This window comes from Oxyura jamaicensis, chromosome 3, assembly GCF_011077185.1.
Source record: "Oxyura jamaicensis isolate SHBP4307 breed ruddy duck chromosome 3, BPBGC_Ojam_1.0, whole genome shotgun sequence".
Taxonomy (NCBI): Eukaryota; Metazoa; Chordata; class Aves; order Anseriformes; family Anatidae; genus Oxyura; species Oxyura jamaicensis.
This window is the reverse complement of record NC_048895.1, coordinates 44,516,601-44,542,198: the sequence shown is the minus strand read 5'-3', so window position 1 is coordinate 44,542,198 and position 25,598 is coordinate 44,516,601. Positions and strand designations below refer to the sequence as shown.

Genomic DNA, 25,598 nt, shown 5'->3' with positions numbered 1-25,598 from the left:
CTCTTAATGTTTTCAAATAAATGTTTCTCAGAAGCAGCAGCTGTAGAAGTATAACATTTTGTAGGTTTCATAAAATTGTAGTGAAACACTAAATTGCATGTAAGATACAAGATTCAACATACTTTGAAATCTAAAAAGATGAATACTTCTGTTTGATTATTTCCTGGTGGCAGGCTATTTGATTTTAATTAATCTGTTGACAAAATACCAAGCCTATGTTAACATTACTTTCTCCTTCAGGCTTTTGTAGACTAATACCTCATCCACGGTCACCAGGCACATGGACAATATACTTTGAAGGTGCAGACTATGAAAGTCACCTGTCACATGAGAATGCTGAGCTAGTAAGTATTAATTTAGGGAATAATGGTGAAAATTAAGTAGTGATTTCTTGGTAAGCCATTGTGTTGCATGTGGTAAGTTTTAATTCTCATTAGGAGGAACAGGCTTAATTAAACATGTAGTTCATGAGTGATTTGATAAATTTAAGGAACTATTTGCAGATTTTTGTGAGTCAGTATTTTTTTTAGGTTGTTGCATGATAGAATTCTCACATAAGATTGTTTGCTGTGTTCCCCAACCACTTTGGTGTAAACAGCAAAGAAACTCCTTTTAAACACTGGCAAAAGTGTATATTGACATGTATCTGTAAATAACTGTTAACGTGAATAGAGTTAATGTGTAACTGTTAATGTGAATGTAAACTGGAATTTACCTGTCTTCTTAAGGCCCTCTAAGAAAAATGCTTACTCCTTGGAATTCAGAGGGACTTGAAAGCTTAATTTACTCTGTTCAGAATCCAGCACTTGTTAGATGACATGGGTTTTAGTATGAATTCAAACTAAGTTGCACATTAATAAATTTATATGCTTCAGCTAAACAAGACTGGCAACTTTTTGAGAAGAGGGAACTGGCAATATTGCAAAGATGCAAATAAATTACTGAAAACGTTTGGGGGGTTGAGTTTTATTTGACTTACAGAACATTCAGAAGTGAAAATTTTCTGAATTTTCTTTCAAGGCTTTAACTCTGCCTTCAAAATTATTTAGTCCTTTAATGTCTTTGCAAAATTGTCTTCTAGATACAGTTTTAAAAACTGAGCTCCATGTAGATAATTGTTATCTTTTTAGCAGTGGCCTACTGAGTCTCTACTTCAGTATTCATTAAAAGAAAATGTTTTGTTTTATTGACATTACATTTGTAGGCATAAACATTTCAGATTATGAATCACTAATATTAAATTGGAGGAGAAGGTGGGTAGATTTCACAACTTTGTTAGTGTTCAGAACACAGATGCAATACTTGATAATGTGAATTCATATTAATCAAGCGTTAAGGGATTCCAACTTGAAAATGGAGTTTCAGGCATGGTATCTGAGATAAGGTTTAGAGATCTGCTGCTTTACCAACTTAGTTTTGACTGTAGGTTAGCTATTGTGCAAAATAATTTTCATAGCCTGATAGTGCATATGAATTCCTGTCATCTTTCATTTTCTTTCTTTTCCTTGTTTGATAGGCTCAGCCTTTGAGGAAAGAACCTGAAATTATAACTGTAACATTGAAAAAACAAAATGGAATGGGCCTCAGCATTGTTGCTGCCAAGGTATGGAAGTCAGCTTGTGTGTTATGGAGGGAAGAAAAAGGTTTTGTTTTGTTTGTATTTGTTTGTTGTTGTTGCGGGGGGAGGGTTGATGCGCTTTTCGTGGAAAATGTTCATGGAAGAACTTGTTTCTCTTGAGTTTGTCATGCATGTCATATTGACCATACTTTTATACTAGCTGGAAATGTTTACGTAAAATACACAGATGCAATGCAAGAGAAAACACATGGATGTAGTAGTTATGACACTTAAGTCTAAAGCTCTACTGCAGGTTTACCTGGTATTTTTCTAAGCCAAAAATTGGCAACGTTATTAAATGGAATTAATAAACTAGTTTATTTAGCAATTTTGCTGAAAACAGCAGAATTATCTGGCTAAGAAAAGCAGTAAATAGAATAAAGTATGTCCAGTAATTTTTGTAGTAGATGAATGGATAAAAATATTTATATAATAAAGTTTGTCTCTACTTTGCTATGAAGGCAAGGCCTTATCTTTTGAACAGTATGCAGCTGCATATATGACATCAGTTTTGCTTCTTTATAGTAGAGAGCTACAGCACATTATGTGTAGTTTGGTGAGGCAGGGATAACAACTCTTGCCCTGACTTACTGGAATCTTGGGTGTATGCTACTCGCATTAGTATTAATATATAGAATGCACATACAACTCCAGCCACCAGGTGGAGGACTCCACTAATTGACTGACTTTATCAGGTTGGTTGCACAGGAAGCATAATTTTTATATTTTAAATTTGCTATGAATTATGTAACCGTGGTATCCAAGAGTTCTTGTTATTATGTAGTGTACATGGAGGTACAGATAGAGCGAGTTTTTCTTTATATGCCTTCACTGGTACGTGAAACTTTTCGGAACACTCTATTCTTCTTTGCCACTTAGTACATGGGCTGAAGACTTAGTTGTTTTACATCTTTTAAGTTATTTCATGTAGTTACTTACTTCTAAACAGCACTACATTTTTTCCGTGCATCTTTGCTCATTTCATAGTTCTTGAAATGATAATCTTGTGTGATACTGGCTTTTAAAGGCTTATTTCTGACATTCTGTAAAGGAATACCATGTGTCAGGTATATGCTGCTAACAATCAGTTATTACTGAGACAACTACTTGGAACCTGGCAAATGTAACTCAATATTCTACTCCTATTTTTATTGAGCAGGTTAAGAACTTGAGAAGCAAATAGTAGATTTTACGATATGCCAGACTAAATATGTATCAGACTTCAGACTGCCTTCTGACAGCATTTCTGTTGAATGTTTCAAAACATGCAGTGGATTTTTTTTTTCATTTTAAACTGTGATATCTAGCTTCTAATGTAGAGAAAAGCAGGTTATCAGTGTTAGGGGAATTCCCATTTTCACTGAAGCTGTCTTGGCTTCTCCCATACATTGCTTTAACAACTGACACTCAGAACTTCCATTAGCACTACATAACAATGCTATTGGTCAGTGTGTAAACTTGATTTGAAATTTAGGTGGGTTTTTTGTTTGTTTTTATTGTTGTTTTCATAAATTATTTAACACGTTTCATGATACCTCTGTGTCACGATCAGTGATGGAAGCAGCACTCTTTATCTTATGTGCAGTTGCAGAAACATTCAGTGAGCCAGGCAGTGACTGCAGGTCATCTTGGTGCTGCATGCCTGCCACGTATTGGAATTCTGTTTTGAATCTTGCATTCATGTCTTGAATCTTGATCTTAAATAAGCAAGAGACGGATTTTTAGTTTTAGCATATGTAGAAGAGAAACTTTCACTTAATTTAAGTCAGCAAGATGTTGGATAGAAATAATTGTCATACATTGTGTTGAAATAAGTTGCACTGGTAATTAAATAGAATTATTTTTAAGCAATTAATTCAAGGGGTGTATGCTACTTACTGTAAGCAAGTAATAGCACATTTTTCCTGTAATAGGCTTCCTAAAAACAGTAGGCTAAGGAAGAATACAAAGGCAATAACTTTTTTCAAGCTAACCAGGGCAGAATATATTAGAGAATTGAGTGAGCGTGGATGAGAAGCTAGTAATAATGGGTGGATTTTTTTCCTTTCTATCATTATCCTGTTGACGTTTACTAATAATTATTCTGACACAAGTCATTCTCTCTCAAGTCATATGTCTCTTACCAGCATAAAATTAAAAATCTCATTTTCTCCTTTGCTGAGGAAAGAAATTCAATAGACTGTTAAAATTTTCTAAACTTAAATTATGACAGTATCTGAAATGAGAGGGAGAGGCAAGCATGAGAATAGATTCAGTTTTTTTAGTATATTTTAGGTTTTTGTTGTATTAAAAGGTTGGGGCTGTCATGTGTTCATATGAAGGTACGCTATAGCGTTTCAGAAATACGCAGTTACTGATTACACGCACAGGATCCAAGTTTGATTGTGAACCCAATTATCTTTGTTTAACCACTGCTTTCAAGAGTGCTTCAAAAGTGCTGTAATGAAAGAAAATGCAGGGGCTGGACAATAGGCGGCACTGTCTCAAATGGTGAAATACAGCTCAAACTTGGCTAGGAAAACAGTTGTTTTTTTCCTGGGATGTGACAAAATAGTTGCTGTCAGTAGCATGCTGTGAGAGCGCTTTGCATGTTCACTGCAGACCTGCCTGTCTTGTTAAGTCTTCATGGATTCTCGGTACTTGTCTCTGGCTTTCTATAAAGATGGTTAAAAGGGTGGTGTTCAGAGAATCTGCGTTTCCTATCCATCTCTAGATGTCTATAAAGACAAATAATTTCTACTTTCTACTATAATTTTGACTGTTTCCCTTTTGTAGTAATCTGTTCATCTTCAAGGAAACATCTAACTAATTCACGCTTTGATAATTCTTTGGATTTTTATTAGTTTGCAGAAATCAGTAGGTAAATGAAGTCTGTGCCAATTAGGAGTTTTTAATGGGTAAGGTGCATACCCCTTGGGGAAGGGTCCATACCCCTTCCATGCCAAATGTTCTTAATTACCAAGTGTTGGTCACTCCTGTCCTGCAGCAATCGAAAAAGATTGTGTTGAAGCTAAGGTCGTACAAGCAGAGAAGTGACACAGCTTGTATTGAAATACTGTATACCTGCTTATTCTTAGCATAGATGGTTTCACTTTGTGATACTGGTGGATTGCAAACACAGTGACATTAATGTAAAAGCAAAACAAGAACAGGGGAGGTGAGTCAAGGAATAGATGACAGCGTTATGTCACTGACAGACCAGACCCCCTGCTTGATTCTCTTTCCACCTAATGACAGGTGGAATGCCTAAGTGCATTACTTCTGCTTGCTTCTACTTCACAGCTGCTCGTATTTTTATTTAATTAGAAGTTTTGTAGGCCTGCCAGGAATGTCAGGGAGAGAGCACAATTGCTACACATCAGCTTGTTCACCTGAGCTTGCTCTAAGGGTGTTCTCTGAGGCAGGGCAGCCCAGGAGCATAGTTGAGCAACCATGTAGCACGCATATATGCTGTATGCATGCATACCAGATAAAACACGTCTCATTATGCAATAACTGTTAGGTGCCAGAGCACTGTAAACAGTTTTGTATGTGGTTGTTTTGCTTTAAGTTGGGAAAATACCTAGCAGCATTTCTTAAACCAAATGCTTTACACATAGATTTTTTTTTTTGTTTTAAAGTTATAACTTCACATGTTAAATGACCTGAAACAATAACTTCTTGTTCTACCTTTTCATAGGTGTTGCGTGTTTTCTTACAGTAATACTCAGGTAGCTTTATTAGCAGTAGCTTTTGTAATGGGTATATGGAAATCGAGGTGGTAGGAGTGGTCGGGCATCAGGAACAGTATTGCTTTTTGAGGTTGTGTGCAGAATTTGGTTGCTCTAACCCCGAAAGATGTTTTGATGTTAAAAGCTGCCTGACTTCCAACCACATTGCGGTTAAGTTTTTATGAAAACCAGATGATTTGGAAGCAGTGTGTGCATGCAGTTTACTTTAAAAATATATCGCTTTTTGGGGGATTTTGCATGTGACTTCGTAGCCATCTGTGGGCCAGCACATTACTTCCTGTTTAATTTGGAGATTTTTTTGTCTTTTCTACAAAAGGGCTCCCTTTTTGTTTTTCTAGCAGTTTTGAAAGTTTAATAAAGCCTCTAAAGCAAATGAAAGTCAGAACGGCATAACTGATTACGTAAGAGTCTGAATATTGTATTGGTTATAGCTGGTGTTGATAAATGCTATACCGTGTCACAGCATCCAGCTCAGTTATCTTGATGGGTATCTTGGAAAACCCAGCAGACTAGAGTGGTGGTTGCTGTAGAGGGCTGAAAGAGAAGTGGAGAATTGTTTTTTTTCTTTTAAGGATCTGTAGTCCCGGAGATCAAAATGTGGTTTTCTGTTGTTGGAAGAACAGAATCCATGGTAAGTCTGTTCAGGTTTCTGTCGGGACTGTTTTTCTCTTAAGTTTTAAATGCTATCGCTGTACTTTTTCCTGCTCTCTTGCTTGTTTAAACCTGCCAGTAGTGATTTGTTCGTGTAGCAACAGTGTAATATAGCATGCAGTTAAATATAGTCAGATGTTAATAGCTAACTTTCCAAATCTAGAAAGAAAAAGCTTAACTAATTTTTTAGCTTGTTCTTGATATGCACTTCTCAAACTTGTGGAAGTGACTATTAATGTTTAAAGTTTCAGGTGTGATAACTACTGTTTTACTGTGGAAGAGCATGAATAGCATGACCTGTGATATGTTTACTTGTCGTATTAGTTGGCTTTAATCCAGATTCCTCTAAAAGCCTGTTTTTTACTTAAGAGACTTAGTAGAATAATAAAATTGACATCCCGAATGGTGTATGTAAGGTTTTTAATACTCTTTTTAGACGCTTCTGAAAAGACCAGAACATGTGAAAACGTTGCAGTTAGGATATCCTATATTTAACACATTCACAGACTAGAAGCATTTCAACTCTGTTCAGACTGCTACTGCACGAGGGAGAGGATTCCAGCGTTCTTCCAAGTGTTAGAGCTGATTTTGAGGATTTACCTTCTCATGCTGGTTACGTTCATTAATATTCTGCGATTGGCTTCTTAAAAATCAGTGCATTTCTACTTCTTACTCTGTCGCCCTTTTTTACTATAATGGAAAAAGTTACCTTAAAATATATGTGTGTACCTTAAAGTATGTATGTATGTATGTCTCTGCCCTACAGTAAATAGATCAGAGTATATTTTCAAGGTTTTTTAAGAGCAAGTCAGATCAAATATTTTCTTAGCATTTACTGAAATAGGGATAAGATGGTGACATTTCTTTTTTAAAAGAAGCATTTCAAATATGGAGTGGAACAGTTCATCAATAATTATAGGGGGGAAGGAGTTACTTTTCTAAAAACAAGTGTGGGGGTCTTGTAAATAATGTGTGTTATCTGGCAACCTTGTTTGATCTTAAGGTTTAATTAAATCACCCTGAGATGACTTACTGTCTAAAGAGTTCCTCATCATTTTATATTTAAGTCAATCTAAAGTGTTAATTTTAAGGAGGCTAACAGGAATATCAATGTGAAATTTTCCTGAACAAATACCTGTTAGGTGATGTATATAGGAAGAACAGATGATAACATTAATTTTAAATCTTTTTGTTTTAATTGAAAATTTAGGGTTTTAGTTGCAAATAATATGGATAACATAATACATAAGATAATTCTCTCCACTGTAAGCTTGCAAACACAGACAGTTAATGACACTTATTTTTTAACTGTTTACTAGCTCTTTACTTATGTTCCAGGTCTTTAAGACAGAATTTCAGACACTTCACTCTTCCGTCATAACAGCCTTCTTGTGTCTGCACATTCTAAATACTTAAGGAAAATCTTTGACTTTTCCTTCCAGCATGAATTAATGCTACTGTTCTCATATGCTGTGTAAAAGCTAAGGCTTATGACAGTACAGCGTGATTTTTCTTCTTACTAGTTGAGACCGCAACTTTGCTCAAGTAGAGTGTTTTTTCTTGCTTATATTTAGATTGATATTGCAAATGGGTCACCTAGACATTGTATTTCACGTCTTCTGGAACAAAGGGTTTGTTTGTGTGGCTTTTATTTTTTTATTTTTTATAGTGCCAATTCTTATTAACACCTTATATGCGAGCAGTTGCTAGCCCACAAAAGTTCCAGTGCACATAGTCTTTAACTAGAATTGCGCTACCAGGCTATGTTCAATTCTGGCATTCAAATAATTGTATTTTAAATGCATGTTAACGCAGCATTTAATTTTTAAATTTTCTACTCCCATCAATGAAGAAGACTTTAAGAAGTTAAATTCTGTGACTTTTTTCTGTGTGAATAATACACTCATTTGGGGTAGAGATTTAGATTGTTAATAGGGTCTGATAGTGTATCAACTGATATTGGATTAAGATGTATCTTAAGATATATCTACCTGAAAGTGAAGAAGCACAAATTTGTGTGGAGTAATATACTGTATATATTCTGCTGTCATTTCTCCTTAGCTACAGGGCCAAGAGCCATTACTTTCAAAAAGTGTGCATGCGCACACACGTGTGCAATTATATATTTTTAAAATTATTGTTATTTTCCCCTAAAAATAGATCAACCGTAATGTTCTTATTCTGTCCACAGACCTAATTAAGCGGAGGCATTAGTACTGGGTTGCCTTGACAGGGAAGTGTCACGGAGTGTTCAATACAACTTCTCCTGGTACTGAACTCTAACTTGCCCATAGCATGCTGCTGTTCAGAGACAATTTAGAGCAAACATACAGTAAAAAGTTAATTCTTGTTCGGGGCAGTAGAGCTTAAGCAATATGTATACCTTGAACTCAGCAAAAGCTTTTTTTCCTTTGAAACACAAGCTAAGTAGATTCAAACTGGCTTGTGTTTAATTTCTTTTGTTAAAAAATAAACGTGCCTTTATGGGTTTGTTCAATACCCAAGGAATCTGAAGTTGTAGAATTTATAATGGTGAAAGGTTAAGGAAGACCACTGGCTAAAACTTACATAGTCTTTTACGAAGGCATCGTATGAAGTTTTTTGCCTTTACCTACTACTATTTGTGTTTCATTAGAGCTAAAGTATAGTTAGGTAGAAACTGTTGCACGCTTAATTTTGGTCTCAGAATATGACTTTAGGCTAATTACTTTCAGTAGTTGACTTAGTTGCTTTGGTTTTCATCCAGATATCTTTTGGAAGCCCTCCATTTTCTGAGTACAAGAGAAATCATGTTAGAAAGTCATATACTTCTGTCTAGCACAGACGATGTTACAGTTATTTGTGTCTGCATGCCTGCTGCCCATGTTCATCTGTTTGCCTTATGGGGGATTCTGAATGCTGTAATTTGGTTGAAAGAAAATGAAGAAAGTCTGCATACATGCAAGACTACATACAATACTATGTAAACTATTTTGACTGTCTCATGAAGTCCATTATACAACATCTGAGGTTCTTTGGTCTCCTGGAAGGAGCAAACTCTAGGAAGATAAAAGATACATTTACTTACTTGCTTTGTACCCAAGTCAATGTTGATTGCAAATGTTCTTTTACTTAGAAACAAAAACAAAACAAAACATGACAGGCACTTAACTGGAAACCCTTATTCCAGTAAAGAGAAAAACAAATCTCTTCAGTCCTTTATATTTACCCCTTTTGAATCTATTTGTAAATAGAGCTTATAGGTATCTGGATCTAAAGTTTCTAGGTTATGTTGGATGCTTCAGAATCCAGTTATATTACACAGCTTGCAGCCTAGCTTTTCTATGAATTGTAAGTCATGTATTTTTCATTTGTGCAATATTTCTTTGCCTGCTAATAATGTTGATTTTCACCACAGGCCGAATCCCCATTTCCCATTTAGTTTAATTGGAAATGTTTTCCCTGCTTGTGACTGTACTTTGTCCAACTCTGAAACTTTTTGGTATTTTCCCACCACCACAGAGGAGAATTTGAGAGGGGAAAGCAGACGTTTACATATATGGAGCACGGGTCAATTTTAAAACTCTTTTTAATCCAGGCTACTGCACGACTCACAGCAGCTGTAGCCACAACTAACAGACAGTAAGCTGCTTCACCTCATTTCTGTACAGCATGCTATAAAATATTTTGTCTAACAATGACAGATTTTCAAAGCCTCTAAGTAGGTCCCAAGGTAGCAGAGGCCTTCCCTTCCTCGGCCAAACTTTTTTTTTCCTCTGATCTGCACGAGCAAGAAGCGTGCCCTTGCTGCAGTCAGGCCGGGTAGCTGCAGAGCTGGCCTCTGGACTTGACAGCAAGTAGCTCAGCGAATCGTAGGCATGTTATGTTCTGTACATAAAGCAGATAAATATGCTTGTTCTCAGCCAGATGCAGACTAGAAATTGCAATCAGCTTTAGGGAATGAGTGTTTGAGGGAGAGGGAGTGTTCAGAAACTTTTACTTTTTGCAGAGTACATTTGTAAACTGGCTGCATAGTTTAGTAAACTGGTATTCTTTAAAGTGCTTATAAGCTTGGATTATTTCAATGCTTCTGTACCAGCTACTTGCCAGGGAGGTCAGACTGAGACTTGACTCTGCTGCATAAACTTGCCTTTAAGGATGTTTATAAAAACTTACGAAGATCTTCTGTGTAAACTTAAGAGTCTGGAATCAGAGAATTAGCCCTGATAAAAATCAGTACAATCTGCTCTGGGTGTAGGCAGATAAAAGATTTCAGGCCTGATAGCTAGATTTCAGTCATGGGGCAGAACTTTATGGTTTTCTTTAAACACACTTCAGTTGCAGGGATTCATTCTGTTTTAAACTGTAGTTCTTATCAAGTTAAACATAAAATTAATGAAAGACCAACTTGTGGAAGCAGTGTCATCCTTGAACTATTACGAGAGATACCAGTGCCTAATGGTTCAGTAGTATGTGTGTGTACGTGTGCAATCTACATTATTAAAATAAAGGTGTTTTTAATTTTTGCAAGATTATGCAAAATCAAGGAAATCTTGGAAATTAAAAAAAATATATATATACGGTTTCTGCAAAAAAAAAATTGCAGTCTGGAGTGTTTTGACAAGCAGTCTTGATAGCTGAGGCTACATGCATTGGAAGCTGCTTTGAAAAAGGTTGGTAACTTTATGGGGTTTTAATAGATTCAGCCAAACTGTAACTGGAGAGTGAAGATGCCTACGCTTCAAGACTGCTTTTCCATGTTACAAATTATGTGACATTTGCAAATATTTAAATATTCAAGTACTGAAGACAAATCTTCAAATTGGTATTGCAAGGTCATTAGGAAGACTTTCTTGAATTTCCTGTAAACGTTTAATATAAAAAAAATAAATATTGAAATGCATTTTTTTCTTTAATCAAACGTGATTCTGGCAGTTTTTATTGAAAATTTTTCATCACTCCAATAAAACTGCACTAACAAAGCATGTGAATCTAAACCGGTATGGGGAAATGATAGATTAGAACAAGTAATGACAAGACCTTACTGTCAGTTGTCTGGAGAATTACCGGTTTGGTTAGGCACAGTACCCGCAGAGAGATATGCTTTACAGATGCATTAATTTTCCTCAGTTAGTTAATACTACAATTTTGCTAACAACTGGAAAAGTGTTTGTTTTCATGTTTTAATTCAAGTCATGGGTATTAAAATAACTGGGTCACCTTACAGATCTACTGAAACGGCAATAATATTACCAACCTAGAAGGAAGTACAGCTCATTGCTGTTCCACCAGGGCTTCTACTGCAGGAAGTTGGAGGAGGATAGCAGCTTAACTGTTAAGGGGTTATCACCCCATCACCCTTTATCCTGGGGTACCGGTGGGGCAGCTTGGTGTCTACTGGCTGTAGGTCTCTGTGTGGTGTGGGTGCTTGGCCTTGGGCCCCAGCTGCATGTTGTTTCCACCATTCCAATTCCATCGTGGCTGCTTATCCTGGCAAGTGCAACACGGAGAGGAGGCGGGGGCAGAAATTTGTCTGCTTTTAATGGTTCCGTGGTGACTGAATAACCAGTCTGGGAGCTGGGTATGGTGCTGCCACGGGGGAGGCTGTATCTGATGTTACTGTTCACGCTGTTGCGCTATTTGTTATGTTGCAGTTGTATGGAGGATGTGATGTATGTCAGCCAAATTTTCCTTTGCTTGCTACTTACAAGGAAGTTTAATAAAACTCATCTGTCTTGTGGCATAGCAACTGTAGCAGTAAAATGTATTCTTAAGTATTTGCTTTAATTCAGTAATTTTTATTAATTCATTAATCCTGTATTCTTGTCCATCCACAGCTTTGCACAGTTCTGGTATGTCAGAATAGTTGTCTTTTTTCAGATCATTGCAGTTTCTTACTGTTTCCATTACCACTCAGTCTGATTACTCCATAAAAATTACATTTTTTTTTAATTCCCCCTCTTCTGTTTTTACAGTTCTTGTAAGTTTTGAAGCAAATGCAGTGTTCTGAGCACCATCCTGTGAGACCAAGGTGGTGCTTGCAAAGCAATGCTAAATGTGAAAACAAGTATGGACTGTTGTTTTGTTTGATAGATGATACATATATGCTGATGTAATTTTAAAAAAAAAAAAAGGTTAGTTTGTCTCAAAAACTGAGGTTACAATGGTTGCATTATGCAGCTTGGTCCTTTGGCTTCTTTGATATGATTTTTCACAATCATATGATTAATATGTTTTTTTGTAGTCCAGCAGAGAATCATAGCAGGATTAGAAGAGAGAAATGTCAATTTGGACAATATGTATAACATCTTTGCAGAAGTTTTTCTGCCATAAATCTGAGTCAGCTGAGCATATTTTTGTATTTTTCTTTTGGTGCATTAAATGCATGATTGGCTTTTCTCAGTATCAACTTGTTTTTCTTTCCATCCTTCTCTTCCCAGTGAATTAGCAGATTTTTCTATTTGCAGCCTGTCTGACATGAAGAGTTGGAATCCCTTAAATAAAGCTATTTTGTGGGGTTGGTACTTTTCTTCATCTTCCGGGTGCGTTTTAATGTGGAAAACTGTTTTTTCACCCCCCTGCCACCTCCCTCCTTCCCCCTTGTATCCATGGAATGACTTAAGTGTATTGTATCAGCATTCTAGAGTCTGAAAGTGCATTGACCACAGATGCCAAAAATGTTCTTGAACTTGTGAGAAGTTGCCGTCATTGCATGAGTTTTCTGTTCTTTGCTACTTTTGCAGACCTTTCAGAATAGTCTTCTGGTCAACTAATATATTTCTTCATTTATTCAGTAAATTCTTGACTAAATTACTTTGTCTGGTGATGTGTCTTGGGATATTAGCTTACATTTTCCAGTTATGCTTATTTAGAAGACATTTTATAAATAGCAGTTTACAGAGTTTTTGTTACTTCTTAATTTTCCAAATAGAAGTATCTACCCAGGGCTTACTTCCATGCTTTTTGTGGTATCTTAATTAGTGGACTTCCTTTCTGTCTAGTAATTAAAAGAAGAAAAAATGCAGAGGCATACAAACAAAAGGCTTGAAAATACAGTATGCCATACCCATTACAATAGAGTTTGTCATCTTCTGAAATTAGCTGCAATAATACAGAAAATAATTTGGTTATGCTTTTTTGAAATTCAGTGATCAAGGAATATTTTCTGATAAATGTTTCTAACAAGGAGCTTCATAATTGTGTTAGTTTAATAGTAGAAAAACTATTATTTTGAGTATTATTTTGATGTTTCCTTGAAAAATAATTTGTCTGTGCAACTTATATTAATTTACGAAGTGTAGGTCTGCCCTAGTGAAGTCAGCTTAAATTTTGAGGTTTTAGGTTAGTAAAATTCCTATTTGTTACAGTTTAATGCACTTTAAATGTTATAGGAAATGTTTAGGGATTATTCTTCTCTAAATTAATAACAAAGAAAGTCAACCATATAAACGTATGTCTGTCAATCATATGTCAACATATTTATTATGTGTATGTGTAATTAATAGTTGTTTCTCAGGTCAGATTTTGATACTGACCATTTTCTGCTGGTCCGTCTCTCCAAATTCATTGTTCATTGAGATAGCTTTTTGGAAGAGCTGAAAGCTCTTGCTGAAGTTGAAGTTGGTTAAGTGTGCTCTGCAGTCTTTTGTTGTATTTTCAGATGTTGTTATCCTTGTATTGTAAATGTGTTTTGGTCTGTTTTTTGTTATTGTTTTGTTGATTCATTGTGATAGAGAAAAGATAAAACATCTTGTCCTGAAACAAATGAAGTGATAGCTATTGCTAATTTTTCTCTCATAAGCTGCAATTTTCTTGTTCATTAAGGTCTCTGCTATTTTAGTACTGATGTGTGTTACTTTGTGGTTTGAATATAGTCTGCATTTTTAGTTTCTTCTTTTAACAGGTCAGGATTTCTTGCTTGAAAATAATTGGTTCAAGAAGTTTCATAAGTATTTTTGCAAAATAATCTGTAGGTACCAGCGTGGACTTATCACTTTTTTTCTAATCAAATTTATAGCATGTTTGGGGGTTGAATTTGCACAATTTACCTATTTTATAGGGTCTGAAAGTTGACTTACGATATTCATGTGGACTTCATATGCAGAAGACAGTGTCAATTTGTATGTAGGGTCTATCCAGTTACTTAAGGATGTCCTTTGTCAATTCAACTAAAAATCAGCCGGAAGAAAAGTCTCTCTTGTTATAATTAACTTTTCTGTATGTGCATTTGACAGAGCTGAATGTAGTCAAATGTTGTTGAACAATAAACTAAGGCCTAATTAGTACCACTTCAATATTTTTAAGTTTGCGTTTAATTTCAAATGAAGAGTTAGATTTTCATGAGCTACGCAACCTATGAACAGTACTGATGTGATGCTCCCAACAATCACACTCATCCAAATGAGTGATAAACTCAAGAAGTGTTTCCTGTATTTTACATCCTTGCTTTTATTATCTCCATATCCTCGGGTTGTAATTTCAGACACCATCTTGTAAGATGTTTCTGAACATGTTTTTGTTCTGTGATAAGAACTCTTTGAAACAGGGCTACTATGGCAAAAATAAAGTTAGTCCTCTCTTCTAAAACCTTTCCTGTCTTCTGTCCTCCTTTAAGTATTGTTATACAGTATATGTAAACCACGTGGATGCAATAAAAACAGATGTAAGGGAAATAGAACTTCCGGTGACTTTTACTTGCTGGATTTATTGGTGGCATTTCATACTCCCATTTCTTGCTTATTCTTTTGACTTGTAGCTCCTTCTGCTCTTGGTCTGTTTCTTGGAGGACAACTCATTATTTACTTTTTATGATGCAGTCTTGTCACTTAAATATTTTTCCCATACATTCTCTTCTTCATTTAGATTTAGGATAAAGACCTCAATTACCATTCTAAGCAGACTTCTGTATGCAGAAGTATCCTGTGTTTGCCTTTACCTCCCAAGCAGGATTAGAAGATCTATTAAAATTCCTTCTAAATGCAAGAGAATGTTCCCCATTGTCATAGAATTCCTGCAGCAACCTGTAAGTCACAGCAAATTAAGGATTAATTATTCTAATACTCTTACTAAATTTAAGTGCATGCCAGACTTGCAAGTGCAATATGTTAACATCTTTCAACTTGTGCTGTCTTAAAGCATTAAATTACTACTTAAGATGTGTAAGATGGTTATAAAAAAAACAAACTTGAAGGTATTAAGTTGCTTGGAAATGCATGGCTTTGGTCTGGTTACTGGACCTAATTGTATTCCTCAGTTTACCACCTGAGTCGGCTGTGTACATCCATCTTAAAGATGAGTGATCTCAAGCATGGAGAAGATTTCTTTCAAGAGTCTTTTGATGTTTTTGCTCAGAGCTAATTAAAGTTCCTGGAGGGAGAAAAAAAAAAAAAAAAAAGGACATTTATCCCATTATGTAATTACATCAGTAAAGGTGTTTTGATTATTTTTTTTCTTAACAGGATGTATTTTCTTCTGTTCTAAATTCATGTGTATCCCTTGCTAAAATTAGGGTAATTACAACGTTCTATGTTTAGGAGGGGAATTGATGGGCTGTGGCAACCTTGGGAAGTGTCTTTTGGGTGTGCTTACCCTGCAGGCTTCAAAAAAAATTAAAAAGATGAATTTCAATCATTTGTAATATATTTTTTCTCCCTGTTGAGTTTCTTTCTCTTTCAGGGTACATATATATGGCTTAGAGTGTGTGGGTTTTTTTGTTTGTTTTCCTGTGATGTTCTCCACCCCCCCAAACATTTTGGAAATTGGCTTCCACTAGAATACTGTTGCATTGCAGACACTGATCAGAGCTCTTTCACGAGTGAATGGGTGACAAATAGCAGGATTTAGGACTCTGATGCGGTTTAAGTTGCTGGATTAAAACATCATGCCGTTCACGGAACAATGGAGTCTGAGGTTGCTGCAAAGCAAACCTGATTATTTTATGTCACGCTATTTTAACCCATTTGGAAATTATTTGGGCAGTGTTCAAACTGAAATACCCTGTCTTAGGCCAAATTCCATTGGATGTGTTTTGTGTTGCTCATTAGAAAGAACACTTCCCTAGTGCAAGTTCACAGTGTGCTCTTTACATGGGTGAGTTGTTCTGACATTTTAAAAATGAACAGTTCCTGGTGATTATTTTCCTTCTTAAAGGAGGGCTTTCGGGTTTCTCACAGTAGAAGTCCCTGTTCGGGGCCTGGTGTGGAAGGGCTGCCGGATGTCAGCCCTGTATGCAGGGGGGATGTCACCAGCCCTCCCTGATGGACCCAGGCCTCCTGGCAGCCCCCTTTCTTGATGGCTATGATCTGTCTTATGCTGGGCTGTAAACAATTTTAGGAAAGTGATTTGGTTGAAGACTTAAGTGCTAATTTAGGAGCAGGGTTTGGGGAAGCAGGTCAGCTTAACCTTCAGACAGACCAGGCCAGTCCTGGGAGCTGCTGCCCGCGCAGCTCCAAGCACCGGAGAGCACGAGCGGGCCGGTGGATTTTGGTCTGACGCTATGTGTCAGTGCCCAGCTAATGCCACTTCAGTGAATTTAGCACATGTTCAATACTGAACCAGGTAAATATTGCTACGCTGCTGGCCTTAAACATTTTTGCTGTGCTTTATGCATTTTTTATGACCTGGGCTGTTCTTTTGTACTGGTTGTAAAACTGTATTGTAAAAGCATGGAGTAGAGGTGTTCCTCATGTTGAAGCTTAGGTCTACTGTACTTGAGGTATCGGAATTCATAAATATCACGTAATTCCCTTTCTTCAGTCCACAACTTACTGTTCTTCTCATTCTCTTTGGTTAATAGCTTCGATACAAAACATTTTCCATATGGTTGTCTGCTTCGGCTATGCATTGTAGCAGTAGCAACCGTTTAGAAGTGAACAGAAAAGATCTTTTGGAGTCGAGCACTGGCCTCATGCAGTTCAGTTTAGGAATATTGTAACCTGTGGTGAGGCTTGTGTTGTCTACTTCTGACATAATGATTGTGCTCGCTTTCTATTAAGCCCCTCATATTTTACCAACCCTTCATACATGGCTCTTTCAGCTGAAAACTGTGACTAAACAGTGTAGCTAAGCAGTACTAAGAAGTACTAAGCAGTAGTTTTTATTTTGTCAGTTGTACACCTTGAAAAATGCCACGTGCCTGGTGACAGGACAAGGGGGAATGGGCTAAAGTTGCGCCAGGGGAGGTTTAGTTTGGATATTAGGAAGAACTTATTTACTGAACGGGTTGTTAGTCACTGGAATAGGCTGCCCAGGGAAGTGACTGAGTCACCATCCCTGGAGGTCTTTAAGAGACGTTTAGACGTAGAGCTTAGGGATATGGCTTAGTGGAATAGGGATATGGTTTAATGGAAGATTTGTTAGCGTTAGGTCAGAGGCGACCTAACCAGAGGTTGGACTTGGTGATCTTGGAGGTCTCTTCCAACCTAGACTATTCTGTGATTCTGTGATAATTTATTACTTATGGGAAGCATATTCCATTTTTTCTCAAAACAGGTGCTGTTTGTTCACTTTCTGCAAGGATTGTATCACTAGAGACTTTACTACTGTAGATTAAACTATTTTGTTGCTTCTACAATTTACTGAACTAGTTTTTGAAAATGTTTTGGGGAATTGTAATTGTTTATATATATATATATATATTCTCTCTACATAATATATATTCTATATATAGATATATGAGAAAATCTGCTGTAGGTTACAATATATTAATCTGGAGAGGGAAAAAAGCATCTCTTTATGCTTACCATATTCTTGCATTCCACAGTTATTTAACTTCTCTAGAGCTCTGTTCTTCTGTTCCATCTCACAGCTTTACAGATAAACATGCATTTTGTATTTAAGATTGGAGATACTAAAGTGTACTGGAAGTAATGTTTTCAGTATTACTGCTACTGGTACAGGTAATTGCTTTGTTTATGGAAGAATAATTTTAATTGTGCTGACCCTCACATTTCTTTAAAAGAAAAACAGATTAATAAGCAGTCTACAAAGAAACCTGTTCTACTGTAATGTCAGTAAGTGATGAGAGAAAAATTCATCTGGTACATATGAGAATGTCGCTCACTCTGGAGTTTAGCATACATGGCCAACTACATATTAAGGACACAAAAAAAAGATCTTAATAACTGCAGTTTCCTGGAAGATGGAACTGAAGCAAAAAGAAGTCTGTTTCAATAGAAATTAAGAATCTGGATTCCAGTGGCTATAAAGCTTAGGGTAAAAGTCGCAGGAAGATAAGTTAAACTCGATGATGCTCAGTAAGTGGTCTGCCCAAGCATAAGTGAAAATAGTAGGCATCTTGTTAGAAACATACTAAATGGTGTATAAAATACACAGGAAAGAAAAGGCGTATTTGCCCTACTCTGGGAGTAGATGTGGTAGATGCTAAATATGATCTATGTAATCTGAATAAATAGAGATTTATTTTAAAATCATTTTTATACTTTTAAAATTCATTAGCCTTGTGTTAAGTAGGTGACTTGGAGCTAATGCATCTGCTCATAACTTGTCTTTAAAAAAAGGCACACAGGAAAATGATTCACAAACTGTATAGGCTTCAAAAGAACACTTAGAAAAGAAGGAATAGTGAGCAAAATGTCAACTCCCTTGAAACATCATGAAGAATCACTGTAAGGTTTAGAGTGCAAGAACATTTGGAGAAAAAAATCCATCTGATATGGTATCTTTCAGCTGTGTCTAATAACAGATATTTAGCCAGAAAGTGTAACAGAACACATGTAAGATGTTTCCTCCTAGTTTCTAGCTTTCTGTAATTTCAGATTTTTTCCAGCATGTATTACATCTGTGTCACTTTTTCTGAAAGCCCTTGGAAGATCTTACCATGAATCTTTGGCCTCTGCAGCAGTCTATTGGCAGTTTCCCAACTGAATTATGAAATCCTTTGGAAAAAAAGGTGGTTGTTTTGGTGGTGTTTTTTTCCCTTAGGGGTGGTGGGGAGGAAAAGTTGACTTTATAAAATATGCTACCTGATAGCATGAGTAAGAAAGCTTTGTCTTGGCTGACTAGAGAGATGATAAATAATCCTGTCTGCCATTCGTAATTCCGTAGACCTTTGCTTCCTCTCTTGTTTCTAAGCTGAGGAGTCCATAGAGTCTGTATCTATTATTTGGTTCTCTCAAGGAAGTAACTCCGTGTTTCTGATCATTTTTGTTATCCTCTGAGCCTCATGGTTCTGCTGGTGCCTTTTTGTAAGGGAATAATCAGAACTACACTGTTTTCTAAATGTGAACCCTCTAGTTGCGTAGTGACCAGTGTTTTTTGTTTTCTTTGCTCTTGTCTAATAGCTCTGTTGGCTTCCAGACGTTTGAGCTGATATATAAAGACTGCTCTGAAAACAGCAACCAAAAAGATGTTTCTTGAGCAGTTAAAGCCAGTTTAGAAACTATTGTATGGGTATTTGTGCAATTGCAAATGTTTGTCTTAATCACTATTTGCAAAGAGTGCAGATAACATGGGCTTTAACAGAAGGTTCCAACTTCATGTGAAGTATACGGTCAAAGTCAAGGATAAGAAAGGTGACACATACAGATACAGTATGATGTAATTCATGATTAGCAAACTCATGATCTCCAAATTTCTTGATTAATGTGTGCACTTTTTAAAGTGGCAGTGCTCTTCCAACAGCTTGCTGTTTTCACCTTATCTTTGAATGTGTTAGGCAGATCTTTGGACTCACTGGATCCAAGGGGGTGAGATTCTTGCTAGCAGCCGATGGAAGCTAGGATTGAATAAAGCAGCTTCAGTCCCAGGTAGCTTTAGAGACATCTGATTAGTCTTGGTCAGTCTGGCTCGAAGAAAAGCTGCTGCTTCATCCCTGCAGTTACATGTGACTATGTGATTGACCATGGGGTTGTAACTTAAAAGGGTGTATGGGTGACTCTTGCTGTTGAGTCTTTAGCCCTTTGGAACTGAACGAGCTTTCCTCTAGGTTTTATACAGTGGTTGGAGGCAAAGGAAGGAGGCCAATCATCTTGATCTTCAGTTCCCAGCAAGAAGAGATAACTCTTCTGGGCTGCTTATGCCAAACTTGCACTGATGGGGAGCAGTCCTCTACAGGGTTGAAGCATTACTTCACATTTGGACCAGTAAAATGTGTTTTCCCCTGTTATTGCTCCAGTATCACGTGGTCCTTCTCCAACCCTTGGTTTTGACAGGTGCATTTTCTATCTGGAAAATTTAGTTATAGTAATATTTGCCCTTTTCGTGAAAAACTTGTGAGCCTGGTGAACAGCACATTCATTTAGGTCTTCTCTGATAGCTTCCATTCCTTGTGAAAAATAAAAAGTTCCTATCCATTGTTGAACTAGTTACTAATGTGCATGGACAACTTCCATCTTATCCCATGACAACTTAAATTTTTTAAGAATTCCTAGTAAGAGATATTGCCACATACTATTTGGAGGGCTGGGTGTTCTGTCAGCCAGATCAGCATTTTCCATGGGCTTCTTGGTTGCTTGAGGAAAAAGATTTATGAAGCATGGCTTTCATTTTTCATTGTGTTTATCTAGCTGTCTTCTGACTTGTATTTCTCATAACTTTAACCGATTCTTCTGGGATAAAGTTAAAAAATAATATGCAATTGTCTGGATGTTTCCTTAGAGTCCTAAAAAAAAAAAAGGGGTGTATTTTTCTATATATATTTTAATTACCTTTATGTTCTTCCTAGACACAGAAAATGTCTTCAGTTATTTTATTGAAGTTTTTTTCATTTTTCCTTTATGTACAACTTCTGCAATTGTTATGAAAAATTTGGACATATAGAATGTTAATCTTGAATCGTGGGACTCAAAGTAAATCCTGTTCTGTGCCTTTTGAATAAACATTTGGAATTAAATCAAGTTTTAATTAATTAAAATTTAATCCTTCACCTGCTTAGAAAAATCTTGTATAATGCTTACTTTTGAAGAAAATCTGTACTTTTCTACTTTATTTCATTATAATGATGGAAGCCGTGAATGCTTTTGCTGACAAAAGAAGTAGAGTTGGAAAAGTCAGGGGGAGAGAATGAGGAATTTGCATTTTCCGTACAAAATCAACCTGGGTGTTATTGTAGAAAACAAAGTCTGTGCTCTGAAAACTTAACAGTAGTTCTGTAGCGTTCTTCACAGTGACATGCGGATTAGTTTAAATGATACAGCTTGCTACGCTAAATAGTGTAGTCGCAAGTGATTGTCTTACCTTGTAAGTGAGAATTTAAAGGTTTGTGGTACTAACGTAGACTTGTGTGGTGTCTTGTAAATTGGAGCATGTGGATGATGCAACAGCATGGCTTGAATAGATGCTCGCGTCCTCGTGCCTTAAATCTGTTGGCTGTCTAGCAATATGTTCAGTGTTAACGGTCCTTTTAAAATTTAGTGGGATAATTTGAGGCAGATTTTTATGAACAAAATTGTATGGCTCTGCAGTAGCCTTAAACAGTGGTTTTGTTAACTCTGAAATACTTACTGGTTGTAACATCTACTTGTTTATTATAAAAGCAGAAGCCCTATTTGTTCCTCTTTGCTAGCTCCTTTACAGTCTTAATAACTTCTACTGTAAAAAGCATTTCTGTTCCTTTTGGTCATTAATTCTCAAAGCAGAATAGGCAATCTACAATTTACCTTGTTAGATTTGGGTATTAGCAAGGATAACACTGCAGTCTTTTGGAATATAATACACAGAATACACAGGTATCTAAAATAAATAGCATGCATTCAAAAGTGCAGGTGTTTCTCATTAGAAGGGGATTATAAAACAAACTCCTAAAGTGTGTAAATTTTAGTTGACATATTTTCTTGATTATTGAAGCTTGCATTAAGACCACATATTGTTTGCTTCTAACAGCTTGCAGGTTCAAGAAGCCTTCTTTTGATTTTAAGTGAACTTAACTCTCTTCTATATAACTTTGTTTTGTTTTCCTGGTTTAGGGAGGAAAAAAAAAAAAAGAGGTTTATCTAGCCTTGTAAATTTTTATCAATTTATGGAATGTTCAAAGATTAAATATAAATGTAATAAAATAATATCCTTTTCTCTGTAGGGTGCTGGTCAAGATAAACTTGGAATATATGTCAAGTCTGTTGTGAAAGGAGGTGCTGCAGATGTGGTTAGTAATAGTTTTAAACATTGACATTTCAAAGGTGCAAAGATCCTTTGGCAATACTTTTAAATCCTTTATTTGCTAGTGTGCATGAGTTGTTTTCATTTACACCACGTTAGCATTGGTGCGTGATTTTTTTTCTTTCTTGAATATGTAATTAGGATGGTCGTCTGGCTGCAGGGGATCAGTTGCTCAGTGTGGACGGTCGAAGTTTGGTGGGCCTGTCCCAGGAAAGGTACAGAATGCTTTCACTCAGTGTCTTTATGTGGAAAAAAAAAAAAAAAAAGCTAGAGTAGTAGTTAACTGAAAAAGGTCTTGGTCTTCCCTCCCACCCTACTTCGTATTAGGCTTTGTCTCGCTTGTGTTTTTTTTTTTTTTTTTCCTTTTTAAATGACTGTGTTATCTTAGTAACAAAAGCTTTCAGCTGTTTGCATAGTATTTTCTGTATATAATATTGGTATCTATATAGAAGAGATGATCTTACACATTTGGGCTGTATCTTTTAGCAAGCTTTTCTTAGCTCTAATTTTTAAGTATTTTGGCTTCTGACAATTACCTGCAGAAGCTGGAAATACTTATATGTAAGCATATAATCTGTTCAGTAAACAGACTAGCTTCTAGCTGTTGTTCTCTATATTTTTTTCCAACTGATTTTAAGTATTAGAAAAAAATGTTTTGTCAAACAAAAAGTAAACTAGAACAAATATGAGGGAATTGTGACAAAAAATGATGACAAGGAGAAATAAGTAATACAGTGCCTGATTTTGTTTTATTTGCTCTGATTTCTATTGCAGGGCAGCAGAACTTATGACAAGGACAGGTTCTGTAGTAACACTGGAAGTAGCAAAACAAGGAGCAATTTACCATGGTCTGGCAACCTTGCTTAATCAGCCATCCCCAATGATGCAAAGAGGTAAACAAAAATAATAATATACATAGTGATAACAGTTTTTTTTAATGACTTAGAATGTAGAAAACACAATAATTCGTAGTAACTTGCCAAATACTACTAAAGCATTAAATCAGACGAAATTTAATTGCATAGAATGGAAGCATTTATTTTCTTATCAAAAGTTCATATAGTTTTTAAATACTGCTTAAAATTATACTAGTCTAATCATTAATAAATGTTTTGCATTTGTGCCTTAAAAAAAGCATATAAATACAGGCCTGGTTTTGAAATAATTTTAATTTTAATTAATGAAATATAATGAATACAAACATCTTTACAACTTCAATAGTTTTTCTATCCCTTACATAAAAGCTTCTCTCCTCTTCATGGAGTATGACTTCCTTATAACCAGAGAGTGTAATGTAATTACAAAGAGAGAAAAACAAAAACAGAAATCCCTGGAACGTGTTTTATTTAGTTTTTAAATTAGAAGTACTGAACTTATGATCAGACACACAAACTTAAATTCTTCAGTGTTTCTCCAACGTTATATTTTTATTGTTGTACTTCACAGCTAACAGGCAAGTCTTACATAAAATATTTTTATAAAGGAAGTCCTTTTCTATATATACTATAGAATAGAAAAGAATGGGTTAAAAGAATAAATCCTTATTACCACAGTTTACAACACCATCCCAGTTGCCATATGCCTCTGAGTCAGCAAGAGACTTTTTAGTAAGGCACATTTGGCTTTACGAAATACTGTTTTATCTTTTCAAAAGCTCTTTTGAAGCCATATAAATCAAAGGAATTCTGTGCCGTTGATACAAAAGTGGAATTGCATATCTGAAGAAGCAAAGATTTTAATAATTGCTTTACTAGAAACTCATTTTTTCTTCTAAATGCAAGGGAACTCTTGGAAGGACTATGCTAGACAGTAGTTAATATAAGTGAAAGGGGGAAATATATATCAACTGTTACAGTTTCTGACCGCCGTGGCTCAGGTAAACCCCGACCAAAGAGTGAAGGTTTTGAGCTGTATAACAACTCCACGCAAAATGGGTCACCGGAGAGCCCTCAGCTGCCATGGACAGAATACAGTGAACCAAAGAAGCTGCCAGGGGATGATAGATTAATGAAGAACAGAGCCGATCATCGCTCCAGCCCCAATGTAGCAAGTAAGATTATCCTTCTTTTAGAGGTAGATGCCTCTTCCACTAACTTTAAAGACTCTTGAGTTCCAAAGGGGGGGAGGGGGGGGGTTATTTTTTATTTTTTTTTTTATTTTTTTTTTTTAAAAAAGAAAAAAATTTGATTTTTTTTAAAGTAATTATGTAGTAGCAATGTTTTTGGAGCAAGCCTCTTGTTAGAACGATTCAGAGGAAAAATCATACTTATGTTGTGAATGCTGTTATTTTATTAAGTTATGTAAATTAATATTAAAAGGCACATAAATGCTTCCTTTAACTTTCCAACAGATCAGCCTCCAAGCCCTGGGGGAAAGAATGCTTATGCATCTGGAACTACCACCAAAATAACCTCAGTCTCGACTGGAAATCTTTGTACAGAGGTCAGAAGTGGCAAGCAAAATGCTGGCTATTAAACTTTCCTTAGCTATCAATAGGATCAGTGTGCTTGAGTCAAACCAGTGTCCCACTTTAGCACCAGCATTATGCTGAAATACTTGTGACTGGGTGAGGGTTTTGCTTGTTAAAGCTTAATGAAAGACTGAGAAAAGTTTGGGTGATTTTTATGAAACTTTGTTCACAAGGTTGTCACTACAATTTCTTTGGCTTATGCCAATATTACGTACTTGTTTTCAGACCATAAAAATATTAGTCATAACCAGAGTTTATATTTGATACTGGAAAACCTCCATATCTGTTATTCCAGACAAATAATGCTCTCAGAAAGCAAAACAAAACTTATAGGAAATGCATGTTTAGAATAACATTCTGTAGAGATCTGTGTGATTTAAAAAAAAAAAAAAAAAAAAAAAACTATCTTACGTTCTTTCTACCTTTTTCAGGAACAGACTCTGCCTCCACGACCTGAAGCTTATCCCATCCCAACACAGACCTATACTAGGGAATATTTCACATTCCCAGCTTCAAAGTCCCAGGATCGAATGGGTCCAGCTCAGAGTCAGTGGCCAAATTATGAAGAGAAACCACAGGTCCAGGCAGAAAGTAATAATTCGATCAATAGTACAATGCAGGTCAGAAGCTATTTCTTTCACTATAAGGAACGGGGAGGGTGGAGGGAAGAGTGGAGGAACAGAAACTGCTTGATTTCCACTTCCCATTTGCTGAAAACATTTTTGCAGCAACTCACTATGATCTCAGAGCTGTTGAGGATAAACTGTACCACAGAAGAGGGGATAACTGTGCTTCTGCCAAGGCTGATCTGGGTTCAGAAACCCTATTTTTTTTACCTCTTTTTTTTTTTTTTTCAGCTCCACAGAATTTGTGTTATCAAGTTATACAGACGTGTTATCTGGGATATTTTAAGTCCCTATTACTCAAGATAATGGAGAGTAGACAGTAGTATGGTTTATCTTGTAAAATGTTTTGTGGTTTTCTGAAAAGTAAACTAAACCTTCTAAGGTGTATGTGGAAAAATCTCTTTGCTTGC

At 36.1% G+C, this 25,598-nt stretch overlaps 1 protein-coding gene across 25 annotated transcripts in view; it reads left to right on the top strand.

Annotated features, from left to right (window-relative positions):
- Positions 1–25,598, top strand: part of AFDN (afadin, adherens junction formation factor) — a 128,731-nt gene that overhangs the window by 84,696 nt on the left and 18,437 nt on the right. For 24 of the 25 annotated variants that reach the window (XR_004749109.1, XM_035320312.1, XM_035320307.1 and 21 more), the window contains 8 exons: positions 241–344; positions 1,517–1,603; positions 22,013–22,078; positions 22,234–22,307; positions 22,867–22,985; positions 23,948–24,142; positions 24,443–24,534; positions 24,994–25,182. Coding sequence is in view for 24 of the 25 variants with exons in the window: in XM_035320312.1 (XP_035176203.1) it covers positions 241–344; positions 1,517–1,603; positions 22,013–22,078; positions 22,234–22,307; positions 22,867–22,985; positions 23,948–24,142; positions 24,443–24,534; positions 24,994–25,182 (926 nt within the window). In the remaining variant the exon portion in view is untranslated. The remainder of the gene's footprint in view (positions 1–240; positions 345–1,516; positions 1,604–22,012; positions 22,079–22,233; positions 22,308–22,866; positions 22,986–23,947; positions 24,143–24,442; positions 24,535–24,993; positions 25,183–25,598) is intronic. The other variant, XM_035320299.1, reaches the window with a different exon arrangement.